This window comes from Emiliania huxleyi, assembly GCF_000372725.1.
Source record: "Emiliania huxleyi CCMP1516 unplaced genomic scaffold EMIHUscaffold_98, whole genome shotgun sequence".
In the NCBI taxonomy this organism is placed as follows: Eukaryota; Haptophyta; order Isochrysidales; family Noelaerhabdaceae; genus Emiliania; species Emiliania huxleyi.
Window position 1 is genome coordinate 266,148 of NW_005194754.1, and position 12,532 is coordinate 278,679.

The 12,532-nt window shown below is 67.5% G+C and overlaps 4 protein-coding genes across 4 annotated transcripts; 2 read left to right on the forward strand and 2 right to left on the reverse strand.

The window, feature by feature from the left end:
- Window positions 1–418: 418 nt before the first annotated feature.
- Window positions 419–658, reverse strand: EMIHUDRAFT_312664 (hypothetical protein; the record flags this gene model as incomplete). Its single annotated transcript, XM_005756274.1, has 1 exon — window positions 419–658. One exon carries the CDS (start codon window positions 656–658, stop codon window positions 419–421), a length of 240 nt encoding a protein of 79 aa, XP_005756331.1.
- Window positions 659–5,433: 4,775 nt separating this feature from the next.
- On the forward strand, window positions 5,434–5,868 carry EMIHUDRAFT_45172 (hypothetical protein; the record flags this gene model as incomplete). The annotated part of the gene is made up of 1 exon (XM_005756275.1): window positions 5,434–5,868. A coding segment is annotated over one exon (435 nt), but the record flags the coding sequence as incomplete, so codon positions are not given.
- Window positions 5,869–6,754: 886 nt separating this feature from the next.
- EMIHUDRAFT_44703 (hypothetical protein) lies at window positions 6,755–7,651 on the forward strand (the record flags this gene model as incomplete). Its single annotated transcript, XM_005756276.1, has 2 exons — window positions 6,755–7,153; window positions 7,367–7,651. Coding segments are annotated over 2 exons (684 nt in total), but the record flags the coding sequence as incomplete, so codon positions are not given.
- Window positions 7,652–8,121: 470 nt separating this feature from the next.
- On the reverse strand, window positions 8,122–9,000 carry DHPR (Dihydrodipicolinate reductase; the record flags this gene model as incomplete). Its single annotated transcript, XM_005756342.1, has 1 exon — window positions 8,122–9,000. One exon carries the CDS (start codon window positions 8,998–9,000, stop codon window positions 8,122–8,124), a length of 879 nt encoding a protein of 292 aa, XP_005756399.1.
- Between the last annotated feature and the right edge of the window lie 3,532 nt (window positions 9,001–12,532).

Sequence of the window (12,532 nt, forward strand, 5' to 3'; positions counted from 1 at the left end):
GCGAATCTGTATAGGACTGTGTGCGGGGTTACCTGCAGCGGGCCGACGCTGGCGCGCCACATATCGTTGCCGAGCCGAGAGGAGCGAGGCGCCGATCGCGCGCAAGTCGAGGCCGTCGCCTCCAGCGCATATGCTCGGCCTCGATCGCCTTGTCGCCGCGCCAGCCTGCGGCAGGGACGCGTGCGGGTGCGCATAAGTGGCTGGGGCGGGGATGGCTGGTGGGTGGCGGAGAGGCGGCGTGGGGAGAGTCCCGGGCGGGGCGAGAGGCGGGGCAGAGGGAGAGGGCTGGGGGAGGGGCGAGAGGTGGCGGGGGGCGGGAGTTGCGGCTCGCACCGTGCAGCGCTGGCAGCCCCGACCGGCGGGGACCGCTCGCCGGGCCCGCCAGGCGGCACGCCACGGCAATCGCGGCAACGCTTCTTCAGCCGGCGCTTGGGCCCTCACCGCCGCCGTCAGCGGCCGTCAGCGCAGCGCCTCCGCCGCCGTGGGCCCGCCCCTCGCGACGACAACGCCCTCCGCAGCGGCGAAACACGCCGCCGGCCGCCGGAGCGCCGCGCGGGAGCGCCGGCTCACCGATGAGCGGCGCGGCGACCGCGCCATCCGCCCCCGCCGCAGCAGCGCCGCCCGAGCTGCTCTGGACGCGCCCTGCGAGGCGGCGCATGCCGTCGAAAGATGTAGACAGCGACGGAGGAGGAGGAGGAGTTGAGGCGGCGGCGGGGCGGCGCCGCCGACGCTGGCCCCCGCGCCGCCCAGCCGCTCCAACCCGACTCGAGGTTGCAGCGACCCGAGCCTGCGGGGCTGCCGCCGAGGAGTGCAGAGAGAGGTGCGAGAGAGGGGGGAGAGCGGCGAGGCGAGCAGCTAGCGCGCCTCGGCAGAGGCGAGAGCGCCGCGGCCGCGCCTGACGCACGAGCGACGAGCCGCGCAGCCCGCCCTGCAGCGGCGCGCAACCTACGGCAGAGAGAACCTGAGTAGAGAGCTCTGAGTTGGCCGGACGCTCGGTATCGGGTTACGGGCTAGAGAGCCCGAGAGCCCTAGCCCCGGGGGTGCGCGGTCGCAGGGCCATAACACGTCTCCGAGGGATGGTTCCGTGTACCGGGTTACCCCTTAACTGCAGAACGCACCCTCTTCCTCGACCGTGGGGGGGTGCGCGGTCGCAGGGCCATAACACGGCTGGTTGCGAAAATTCTTTTGGCGGCCTTGAAACGAACGAGAGAGACCTGCTGGCCGGCGTCCGCCGCTCTCCACGCGCTGCTGGTGCGCAGCGTGCGCCGTTCTGCACTCGGGCACACCACCGCTCCACTCTCCGCTCTCCTCCAGCCGCACAGAGCCCAACCAGACCCCCCAGGCGTTGAGCGTCGTTGAGCAGTGCCACGAGAGGCAGCAGCGTCTCGCCCGTGTGCCACAGCCGCGTGTGAGTTGCGATGGGAGCCAACTAGCCTCCTGACCGGCCTCCCGCGCACACTCGCACTTGGCAGCCTCGAGCCTCACCACGCCCGCTGCACACTGCCTGCAGCAGTGCGTCGATAGTCTTAGCGTCGTCACGCGTGTGCCGCCACGCTCTTGGGCGGACACGGCGCAGCTCTTTCCGGGACGGACGAGTGGTGCGCTGCGGAACCGCTGGCACAGGCTACGGGCGGGAGGAGGTGGCGGGCAGTGGCGGCAGGTGTGGACGCAGGCAGAGGACGACCTGCTGCTGCTTTTGGTGGGCGAGTCGGAGCCCAACTTCTCGCAGGCTTACGCTGCGTTCGACGACTCTCGCTCGGAGTCAGCCGTTCGACGCCGACACTCGCACCTGACTAGCCTGCGCGACTGGGTCCAGTGCGACGCTTGCGAGAAGTGGCGGCATCTCACTCCGCCGCAGCCCTGCTACACGCTTCGGGGCGAGTGGTGCTGCTACATGAACTCCGACGGCGATCGCAACTTCTGCGCTGCGCCGGAGGAGGAGTCGGAGGAGATTGTCGTGAGGCGCGGCGAGGTGCTGCGCGTGGCGGCGAGCAAGGGGCTGACGCTGTTCAAAAGCAGCATCGCAGCGTCCGGCTACAAGCAAGTGTACCTGGATCCTGGCGATGGCTTCTGCCGTGTAACCTTCAGAATCAATGGCAACCTGCTACTGCGGCGACCCGCCGTGGCGCATCCCCGAGGAGGCGGCGGTCTACCTCGCGGGCACGGAGCACGGCCGCGCCGCCGTCGCCGCCGCCGCCGACGCCGCCGCCGCCGCTCTCACCGCAGCCGACGCGGTGACGGAGGCGAAGGCGGAGAGGCTCGTGCTTCTCCCCTCCAAGAACCGAGCCGGGTACGAGGGCGTGACGCCCACGCCGGCGGGGCGGTTTCAGGCGCAAACAATGGTCGATGGCAAGAACCACTACCTCGGCGTCTACGACACCGCCGAGGAGGCGGCGCTCGTCTGCGCCCGCTGGCGGCGAGAGCACGACGCCGACCCCGTCACACTCGAGAGCGCCGTGAAGCGCCTCCACCTCGGCGTGTTCGAAGCCGTCGACGAGGAGACGCGGGCTCGCCTCGTCGCTCGCCTCGTCGCCTTCCTCTCCAAGCCCACCTTCGACGGCCTCATGAAGGCTGTCCACGCGCGGGCATCGACCGAGGCGAAGCTGCAGCTGGTGAAGGACTCTCTCGAGAGGCTCCGAGGCGCGCCGCCCTAGCTCCACCCAGCACCCGCCGCGAGCTCCAACTCCTATCTCTCTCCGCAACCCCCACCCCCGATCCGGCTGCAGGAGGAGGCGGCGGCGCTGCTGCACGAGTTCACCCTCCGCGGCGTTGCCGAGGCGTGCGGCAAGGCGGCGCACCTCGAGTCGCCGCACCGGCATGCGCTGTACGAGCTCTGCGCACCGGGCACCACCAAGGTGTGCACCGTCTTTGTCGCCATCGCGGCGGAGCTCCGGCTGCTCGCAAACTGCGACAAGACGGGCCGCCTCTCGCCAGCGCAGTTTCGCGCCATGGCCGCCGCGTCCGAGCAGGCGGGCCGGGTGTGCGCCGCTCGCGGCCACTACAACTCGGTCGGCGTGACGCCGCGCTCCATCTTCGAGAGCCACAAAGTCCCGCGCGCGCATGTGTGCGAGGCGCTGCGCGTCGTCAAGGCCAACCCGCCTGCCTGCGCCGGCGCGTTGAGTCGGGCGTGGACGGAGTACCTCTTCTACTCGCTCCACGACCGCTACTCGCCGCACGAGCTCTACTCGACCGACGGCACGGAGGCGGGCTTCAAGGCGGGCGACTCGGGCAACGAGAACGTATGGCGGGACGGCCAGTTCGACCCAGCGACGCGGCGGCGCTACGGTGGGCGCTTCCACGACCTCATCGTGCGCCATGGAGGGGAGGCGTACTTCGAGGGTAACTGGCCGCGCATGTGGCGCGTCCTCGCCGAGTTCATCGTCGACTGGCTGGCGTGTGAGGTGCTGAGCGAGCCATCCCTCAAGTTTAAGCCGAACAAGGCGACGGGCGAGGAGGGCTTCCTCGGGCTGGCGGTCAACGCGGAGACGGCGCTGCAGACGGTGGCGGACAAGGTGGCGGGCGAGACGCTCTTCAAGGGCGTTTTTGGCGCGTGGGGCCTGCGGCTGCACCCCAACGCGAGTGGAAGCACGCGTCGCTACACCTATAGGCTCCAGCGTGCGCTTGTGTGTCTTTTTGTGTCTGAAACTCGTTGTGCGCAGCCACCTAGTCGAGTACACTGGGGGTCTGTAAGTGACTCGTCGTGCAGACGTTCGCTCCTCACGCAGCTGCTAGTACAGCTTGTGTACCTCGCGCGTTCCTGTGTGCAGGAGCCGCTGCGGCTGATCGATGCGGCTGGTCGAGACGTAGAGCGTGCTGTAGAGTTTGTTGTACCTGCCCCCTCCCGCCACGCGCTCCGTCCGAGCCCCGCTCCGCGTGTGCTCTTGCCCCACAGCGGGAGGAAGTCTCAAGATGGCCAAGTTGCAAGTAATGGAGTGATGTGGCGCTGCGTCTCTTAGCACTGAGAAGGACGCAAGAAAGCATGCATCCCGGCGGCGGTTCATATCCGCGTGAGCGGACGGGTGTTGGGCTGGAGAGGGCTGAGGCTCACCCGTTGCGAGGAAGTGAGGTACTGCCGTCCGCCCACCCCCGCGAGTAGCAGCCGCACCGCCTCGGCCTGCCGGTGCCGAGCGGCCCAGGTGAGCAGCGTGTCTTGACTCACGGCGTCATATATGCGGCGCGTCGAGCTGGGTCGCAAGTGACGTGCGACGCGCCCGCCGCCCGGAGAGGAAGGCTCGCTCGCAGCGGGGTCAAGTCGCCCCGAGCCAGGTCGTCAAGGCGGGCTGGCAAGCTGATGGAGCCGCTGACGCCGCCTACACGGCCGCGTTAGACTGCTAAAATTGCGTCATGCCAAAAAAAGAAAGAAGACAGGGTTTGTAGTCGCAGCCGTCCCCATTCCCGCGCCACGTCCGAGAAAAAAAAATGGCTGTCTGGCTCCACCGCTCCGATGGCGCGGCGCCGCTCTCCGCGACCGACGGGCTCGAGCTCGGGCGGAAGGACGTCGCGCCAAAGGCCGCCACCGTGAGCCGCGTGCAGTGCGTCGTCCGCCTGCAGCCCGCCGGCGCCATCATCGAGGCCCGCGGCTCCAACGTCACCGGCGTGCGGCCGTCTGCCGAGGCGGAGTGGACGTGGCTTCGGAAGGGCGACCAGTCGAGCGCGCTCGCCGCGGGTGGCCAGGTGGCGCTCGACAAGGCGCTGCCTGCCGACGCGCTCTTCACGCTCTGCGGCCCGCAGAGCGCAGGCGAGCTTCGGCCGGTGCGCTGGCTGTGGCACTCTGCCTCGGGCGGGTGGACCGCCTTTGCGCCCGAGCTGGCCGCACGCCTCGAGGCGGCCCACTCTGCCGGCGCGGCCTCGCTGGTGACGGACGCCGAGCGGCGGGTCGTCTTCTTCCCGGCCATGCGGCAGGAGCGGCTCGATGACGCTTCGCGCTACCGCCGCGTCCAGCGCGAGGCTGCACCGCCCGCATCGCCCGCCGCGTCGCCCGCCTTGCCCGCCACCAGCCCGCTTGCCGCCACCGGCCCGCCTTCGGTCGCTGCGGCGGAGGCGGCGGCCGGTGCGGCTCCCGCGGCCGCCGCGGCAGCGGCGCCCTCGGGCGACGCCGGCGACGCCGAGGCCGAGCCCAAGCGGCGGCGGGTTCTTCCTCGAGAGCTCGGTGCTTACAGCCAGGAGGAGGAGAAGGGCGACGGCGCGCCGCCCGCCGCCACGCTGCCCACAACAGCGCCGCCCGCAGCGGCGCCATCCGCCGCGGCGCCGTCCGCCGCGGCGGCGGGAGGCAAGCTGGGTGTCGCGCGCGCGGTCGCGACTCCGCCCGACGTGCGCTGGTACAGCGCCGTGCCGAAGGAGGTGATCGTGCGCCGGCCGAGCGAAGCGCCGCGGGGGAAGGTTGCCGCGTACGACCTGGACGCGACGCTGGTGCGGTGGCTGCTGCCCGAGGGTGTCTTCCCGACGAGTCTCTCGCAGTACGCCCTCTGGTCGGGCGGGGTGCTCGCCGAGCTGCGCGCTGCGCACGCCGCCGGCTGCAAGCTCGTCATCTTCTCGAACCAGGGCGGCATCAAGGGCGCGCATGAGGGCAAGACGGCGGCGCGCGTCAAGGGCGTGATCGACTGGGTGGCGGAGGAGCTGGGCGTGCCACTCTTCGCCTGCATCGCGACCCAAAAGAGCGAGTACCGCAAGCCGGGCGCGCCGATGTGGGGCCTCATGCTGCGCGAGCTCAACGGAGGCGTGCAAGCCCACCTCGCCGCGTCGAGCTACACCGGGGACGCGGCGGGCCGGCCGGGCGACATCGGCGACTCGGACCGCGACTTCGCGGCGGCGGTCGGGGCGGCGCACGGCGGCAGCCTCGCGTTCCGCACACCCGAGGAGGCCTTCGGTTCGCCAGAGCAGCTCGCGGAGCCAGGTGAGGGGGTCGCTGTGCCTTGCCCTCCCCGCGAGGCGCTCGGGGCGCGCGCGGCGCTGCTGGGAGGCTACTGGGCAGAGTGGCCGGTGCTGCTGGTGCTGTGCGGGCCGCAGGGGGCAGGCAAGTCGACCTTTTGCGAGGCGCTCCTCGCGGGAGAGGGGGGCGGCGAGGGGGGCGGCGGGGCGATCCGGCGGTGGGTGGTGGTCTGCCAGGACACCGTCGCCAACGGCGAGCCCGAGCCCGGCGAGCGCGCGAGGCGCGCGAGGCGGACCGATGAAAGAGCCAGGCTGCTTTGGTGAGTAGGCAAGCCCGGCAAGCGCGAGGCGTGCGAGGCGCGGGCGGCGGAGGCGCTGCGCAGCGGCTGCAGCGTGGTTATCGCCGCACCACCCTCCACGATTGGTGGACTACCGACCTACTTGAATGGGAATGAGTCGATGATAGGTCATCGACCGCACCAACCTGACCGCCGACCAGCGCGAGCACTGGCTCAAGGTGGCGAGGGCGGCGGCGGCTCCGGCGCACGCCATCGCGCTGCGCCCGCCCAAGGAGGAGATGGAGCGCAGGGTGCGAGGCCGGACAGGACACCCGGGCGGCGTGCAGGGCGAGAGCGGCGCGCGCTTCGTGGCCCGCTCCCTCGCCTCCTTCGCCCCTCCCGCCTACGACGAGGGCTTCGGCCTCATCTCCGCCGCCGCGACCCCGCCCGCCGCCCTCCTCCTCGCCGCCCTCTACCGTGGCCTCGCGCAGCCGCCGCCGCCCGCCGCGCCGCTTCCCCTCGAGGCCGCCCCCCCGGCCGGCGGCGAGGGCGGCGCCTCGCTGCGCCCGCGGCGGAGCCCGGCCGACGGACGGCGGAGCGGCGTCCCCCTCCCGTCCGGAGGCGTGCTGCCCGCCGTCGCGCTCGGGACGATGGAGCTCAAGGGGGAGGCGCTCGCCTCCATGCTCTCGCAGGGCTTCGCGGCGGTCGACACGGCGCCCACGTACAAGAACGAGACGGCCGTGGGGCAGGGCCTCTCCCCCGCCGCCTACCTCATCGCGAAGGTCCCTCGTGCGGTGACTGGCGACGGGCAGGGCTCCAGCGGGGTGCGAGAGTCGCTCCGCAAGAGCTTGCAGAGGCTCGGCCGGCGCAAGGCCGACCTGGTGCTGCTGCACTGGCCCGACAAGGCGTGCGAGGACGGGAGCCTCGCGGCAGTGTGGGCCGCGCTCGAGGAGGCGCGCGAGGCGGGCGAGGCGGGCGAGATCGGCGTCTGCAACGCGACGGCGGCGGTGCTGCGCGAGCTGCTCAAGACGTGCTTATTATTATTAATTAATTACTTATTATTATTAATTAATTAAAGGTGCTGCGCGAGCTGCTCAAGACGTGCTTATTATTATTAATTAATTACTTATTATTATTAATTAATTAAAGGTGCTGCGCGAGCTGCTCAAGACGTGCTTATTATTATTAATTAATTACTTATTATTATTAATTAATTAAAGGTGCTGCGCGAGCTGCTCAAGACGTGCCGCGTCCGACCTGCGGTGAACCAGGTGGAGCGGCACCCGCTGCTGCCTCAGTGGGAGCTGCTCGACTACTGCGCCGCCGAGGGGGTCGCCGTGCAGGCGCACACGCCGCTCGGCGCGCCGGGCGGGATGGGCAAGGCCCACCGCTCGCGGCTGCTCGACCACCCCACCGTGGCGCGCGTCGCGTCCGAGGCGGCGATGGCACCCGCGCAGGTGCTGCTCGGCTGGAGCTTGCGGCACGGCGTCGCGGTCGCGCCAAAGTGCTCCAGCGCACCCCACGCCGCTGATTGCCTCGCCGCCGCCCGCCGCGCTTCGGACCTCACCCCCGCCCACATGCGCGCTCTCGACGAGATGAGCGGGCAGGGCAGGCCCCTTCGCGTCGTCAACCCGTCCTTCATGAGGTGCATCCCAGAGTCGCGCCAGGCCCACCACTTCTGACATCTGAGCAGCGGCGGCCCGTTGGGCCTGTGGTCGCCTCTCGTGCCAGTAAAGCTGTTGTAAGCTCCGTGTACTGCGATGTAGGTGTACTGTGTATATCGGGTATCGCTTTTGACCCGACGCGGCCAGTGTTTTTTCGGTGTTTTGGTGGAGTTCGTTTTTGAGTGTTCGAATCGTACAGCCGTGTACGCAAAAAATATGCGGAGTGTGAAGGAGGTACGTGGGGCACGGGACCGGCAAACCCTCGTCAGCGCGCCGCTGCTGTGCGTGTGTTGCTGCGGGGCGGCCTGCCCTCAGATGCCGCCCATTTTGAGCACGTCGACCATGTCGTACACGCGCTGTTCGGCGGCCGCCCCGACGCGCTTCGCCAGGAAGACCGCCGCGTCGACTGACCCCTCTGCGTAGGTTGAGCGGCCGCACACGTTGTGCCGGAACTGGAACTCGACGTTGCCGTCGGCAGAGGTGAGGGCGTAGGTGTGGAAGGCGTGGCCGCCGAGGAAGGCCTCGGGCACGGGCGAGCAGCCCCTGTGCGAGCTGCCGCCGCCGGCGAGCTGCTCGTCCGTGTCGCGCACGCGCTGGATCTGCGCGTAGTCGTCTGCGGTGAAGTCTGGCTCGTTGGTCAGCTTGGCGAGGGAGGTGGAGACGGCCTTCGCGGTGCCCGAGGTGTCGGCCTTGGTGGACTGGTGCGACTCGACCACCGACAGAGCGTACCCCTCGAACGAGCCTCCAAAGTCGCTCGCCATCTGCTCGAGCGCCGCCTGCAGCGCGACAATCTGCTTGGCCATATTGGGCGCAATCACCGCATACGTGCCCGACTCGCGCGTCACGCCGAAGAGCGCGTCGCGGTCTCCGCCCGTCGTGCCCATGACAAAGGGCAGGCGGTTGGCGCCGTACCACTCGGCGTTGCCGTTCACCGCCGTCGGGTGCGTAAAGTCGATGCACACCAGCGAGCCCGCCTCTGGGTACGCCTCCTTGGCGAGCCTGGCACACTCCTCCTTCTCGCTGGGCTCGTAGAGCCGCACCGTCACCCCGTCAACCTCCACCTCGCCGCCCATCCCAGCGCCCGTCAAGGCAAACGGCGCGAGCGTGACGCCCTCTCGTCGGATGGCAGCACTCGCAATCTCGCGGCCCATCGCACCCGGCAGCCCGTTCATCATGATGGCGAGATTCATCGCCGCGCTGCCCCTGCGGCTTCGCTCGCCGCGGGGCTGACCAGCGATCAGCGCGTACGCCGACGCGGGCGTCGATGCAGCGGTCAGCGCCAGCGCGAGGCATGAGGCGCGAGGCATGTTGGAGAAATTCGGGTGTGTGCGGTCGTGTGCAGCTCTGCGAGCGAGCGCTGCTGCTCGGCCCTCGTTCTTTTTCTCTCTCTCATGTGCATGTGCATGTACTTTTAGCTCACTGGGACAAAAGGGAGAGGGGGTTGTGTTCTCTAGGCCCCTAGGGGCCCTACGCGCGGCGTGAGTGTCAATGTATGTGGCTCTTACGTACATTCCCGGAGGAGGACTGCTGACAGGGTTTGCGAGAGGAGTGACCCGAATTTTGTGGCGGCCCAAGTGCGACTGCTCCAAGCTAAAGACACACATACACAGCTCGCGAGATTACTTCTCCTCATCTCGTTCTCGAAGGCGCAAACTGAAATCGAAGACCCCTCTCTGGCCCGGGCTGCGGCGCGCCTTCACATGCCTACACGCCCAACATGCCACATGTGCACATGTTCATGGAAACTTTTCCTTTCCAAGTTGTGCGGCCGTCCCTTTTACATCGCTGCGGAACTCTCCTGCGAGCCCCCGGCACCTCCTCACGTACTGTCCGCGCGCTCAAGGCGCGCGCGAGCGCGCGTGTTCAGGCTGCGGCCGCCATGGCTTCGCAAGACTGGTACGCGAGCTCCCTCGATGCGTTTGTAAGCCGCGGAGCCGACTCGGCCAAGTGGCGAAGCCAGATGCCGTTTGACCCGCCGGCCGTTGCCGAGCCTCTTGCGGCCAAAGACTCCAGCAAAGCTGTGGGACAAAAAGCACCGACAAGCTTTTCTCGCGATCACATAACGGTGAGCTCTGCCGCCGACGTGCTGCCTCCGCTGCCGATGGTGCAGCACTGCAGTTCCAAGCTCCCGCTCCCGCCCCTCAACGATGAGGTCGTGAGATCTCGCCTGTGCCCGCTGCAGCCGAACCCCCTCACTGCTGGTGGCCGGGCTCGTCCCAGAAGGATTTCGCCGCTGGTGCCGATCGAGCACCGGCGCGACAACAACGGTCTACTCCCGTCGAGGCAGCGGGAGGGGTTGCGGTAGCACGGTGGCAAACGGCAAGGACTTTGCCGTGCGGCGAATCAGGTGCCGTGAGGACTGTCGAGGCACAGCATTGTCTGGGTGAACGATGCCACATCAAGGCACAACATACGCCCACTGTGATCACACAGTCATGTGAATTTGGTGGGGAGCTCGTTGGTGTGTGAGATTGTGCACATCTGCGGCATATGGGTGTGCATGACCTGACTGGGTGCCACAACACAAGCCCCGCAGCTCATCAGACCTGGCGCTTAAGACTTAGAAATGCTAAGGGGTTTCTGGGCCTAGTCGGGTTCCTTGAGACGGGCCCCTGTCCTGCGACGCAGGCGAGAGTGTGGTCTGGGCACACACTGGTTGGGTAGTAGTCTAAGTTCTGAGCCTCGAGGCTGGACGGGTCTAAGTGTGGCTAGCCACGCTGGAGTGCTTGCGCGGTCTAAGATCAGCGGGAGCCTCTTACATCGGCTAAGTCGGCCGTGGCACGGCCTGGGGCCAGGAGGCTCCCACCGTGATCAACGATACGGCGCAGCCCCCAAATTTTCTTCGCCTGCGGAGGGCGATGGATCCTCTTCATGCTTAGCAATCGCCGCCTCAGCATCCTCCTCTTCCGATTTTCGTTGCTGCTCCTTCATTCTTGAGCGACGTCTAGCCAAACAGTTCTCACATGACACGAAGCTCCTCAAGCTTAATCAAACGCGTGACGGTGAAGCCTGTGTGTGCTGGTCCTCTTTGAACGCCTCCGCGCGTGAGGTAGCATAGGGCCTTGTTGGCAGCAGCCAGCTTGTTGCGCTGCTTCGTTGCGATGAGCTGATTGGGATCGCAGAAGTGCATGCCAAGCACCGCCACGATCTTGAAGCAGAACACATCGCAACCGCATCGTCCGCACTGCCATCGGCATGCCGCGCCCGCCGCTTCGCCGCAGCCGCCTTAAGGCACGCATAGCGGCAGCACATGGTGGGGGGGGTACTTGAGCAGGCGTTGCGCGCCGCAAGTAGCGCACTGGCCCTGGGAGAAGGCGATATGGCGTCGTGCGCGGCATACGTTGGTCGGGACGCGTCCAGGTATTTTCGGGTAAACCGGGAGGCTTTTCAGGTATACCCGGGTTTTGCCCGGAGTTGGCCTTATGTCGTCTAAGTTCATGGCCCCCGACCATACAGCGTCTAAGTCCGAGCCCGACTCCGTGTGGGGGCTAAGTTGAGCGCTCGCTCGCTGCAGAGGCTAAGTGTAGAGCGACCCTCTAGCCCTACTACCCAACCATTGGGCACACTGCGTGTGTTTTTCTCGGTGTGACTGTGTCACTGTGTGTCGTGCGCGATGTACCAAGGCCGCGTCGCCCCAGCAGGTCGTCGGGCGTCGCGGGCTGCTCGTGGCGGCGCGCGAGGCGGCCGCCGCCGCTGGGCGAGCCGTTGCCTCAGACTCGTTCCTCGCGCGCGGGGCAATGGCCGTGCTGGCCCGTGCAAAATGACGGCAAGAAAAACGGACACGTCAGGGCGAGCGCGGCCAGCGCGCGCGGAGTCAGAGCGGGGCGGGGCCCGGCACCGGGGGGCGGCGGGGCACACCATATAGAAATTAGAATTTGGCGGTGATCGTTCTATAGTAAGAATGGCGGGGATGCTCGCAAGGCGAGCGGCGCAGGCTACCCCATTGCCCCGCCACCAACACACGGCGAGGGGAAGGGATTTTCCTCCGGGCACCGGGGGGGGGCGACGGACCCCCAGAGACCCACGTGCCCCCTGTGCGAGGCGCGGGGGGGGGGGGGGGGTGAAAACGGCAACAAAACGATCCTGCGAGCGCTGCGGGCGCCCTGACCCGGCTGACCCCTGTCTGTAGAGAGAGGAACCCGACAAGAGCGCGCAACCAGCAAGGAGAAAGAAAGGCTGGCCCATTGCGTCCCTGATATGCTCAGGGGAAACCGCTCTTCGTTGTTCTCCCAGTACGTCGCTGACCATGCCGATTTCTTCTTCTTTTTGACCTGGAGGCTGTTGCCGCATATCTTTGTCACTAGCCAGGCACACTCTAGCGCGAGCTGCATCGTCGCTATGTCGCTGCTATGTCGTTGCTGCAAAACAGGCCATCGTCTGCATATACTAGCTGCGGCACACTTTCGCCTGCCGCTGTGAATTCGAATCCTCTACACAGCTTGCTGATCGTCCGTTGCATCACGGCTAGCATGATGAGTTTGCTACGTGCGGGCGAACTCTCACAACACCAGGCACTGGATCGAGAATTTCTTGCGCCCTCTAGACTCGCTCGCGACGCTTCCAGCCCGCTCTCATCATGCAGAAGATCACTGAGGAAGACTACTACAAGATCCTGGGCGTTGCGAGGTCGGCCACGGAGCAAGACATCAACAAGGCCAGCCGCTGCCCTCACCACCTTGCACAGGCGTGCCGCCGCGAGGCTCTCGCGTTGCTCGTCCCCTG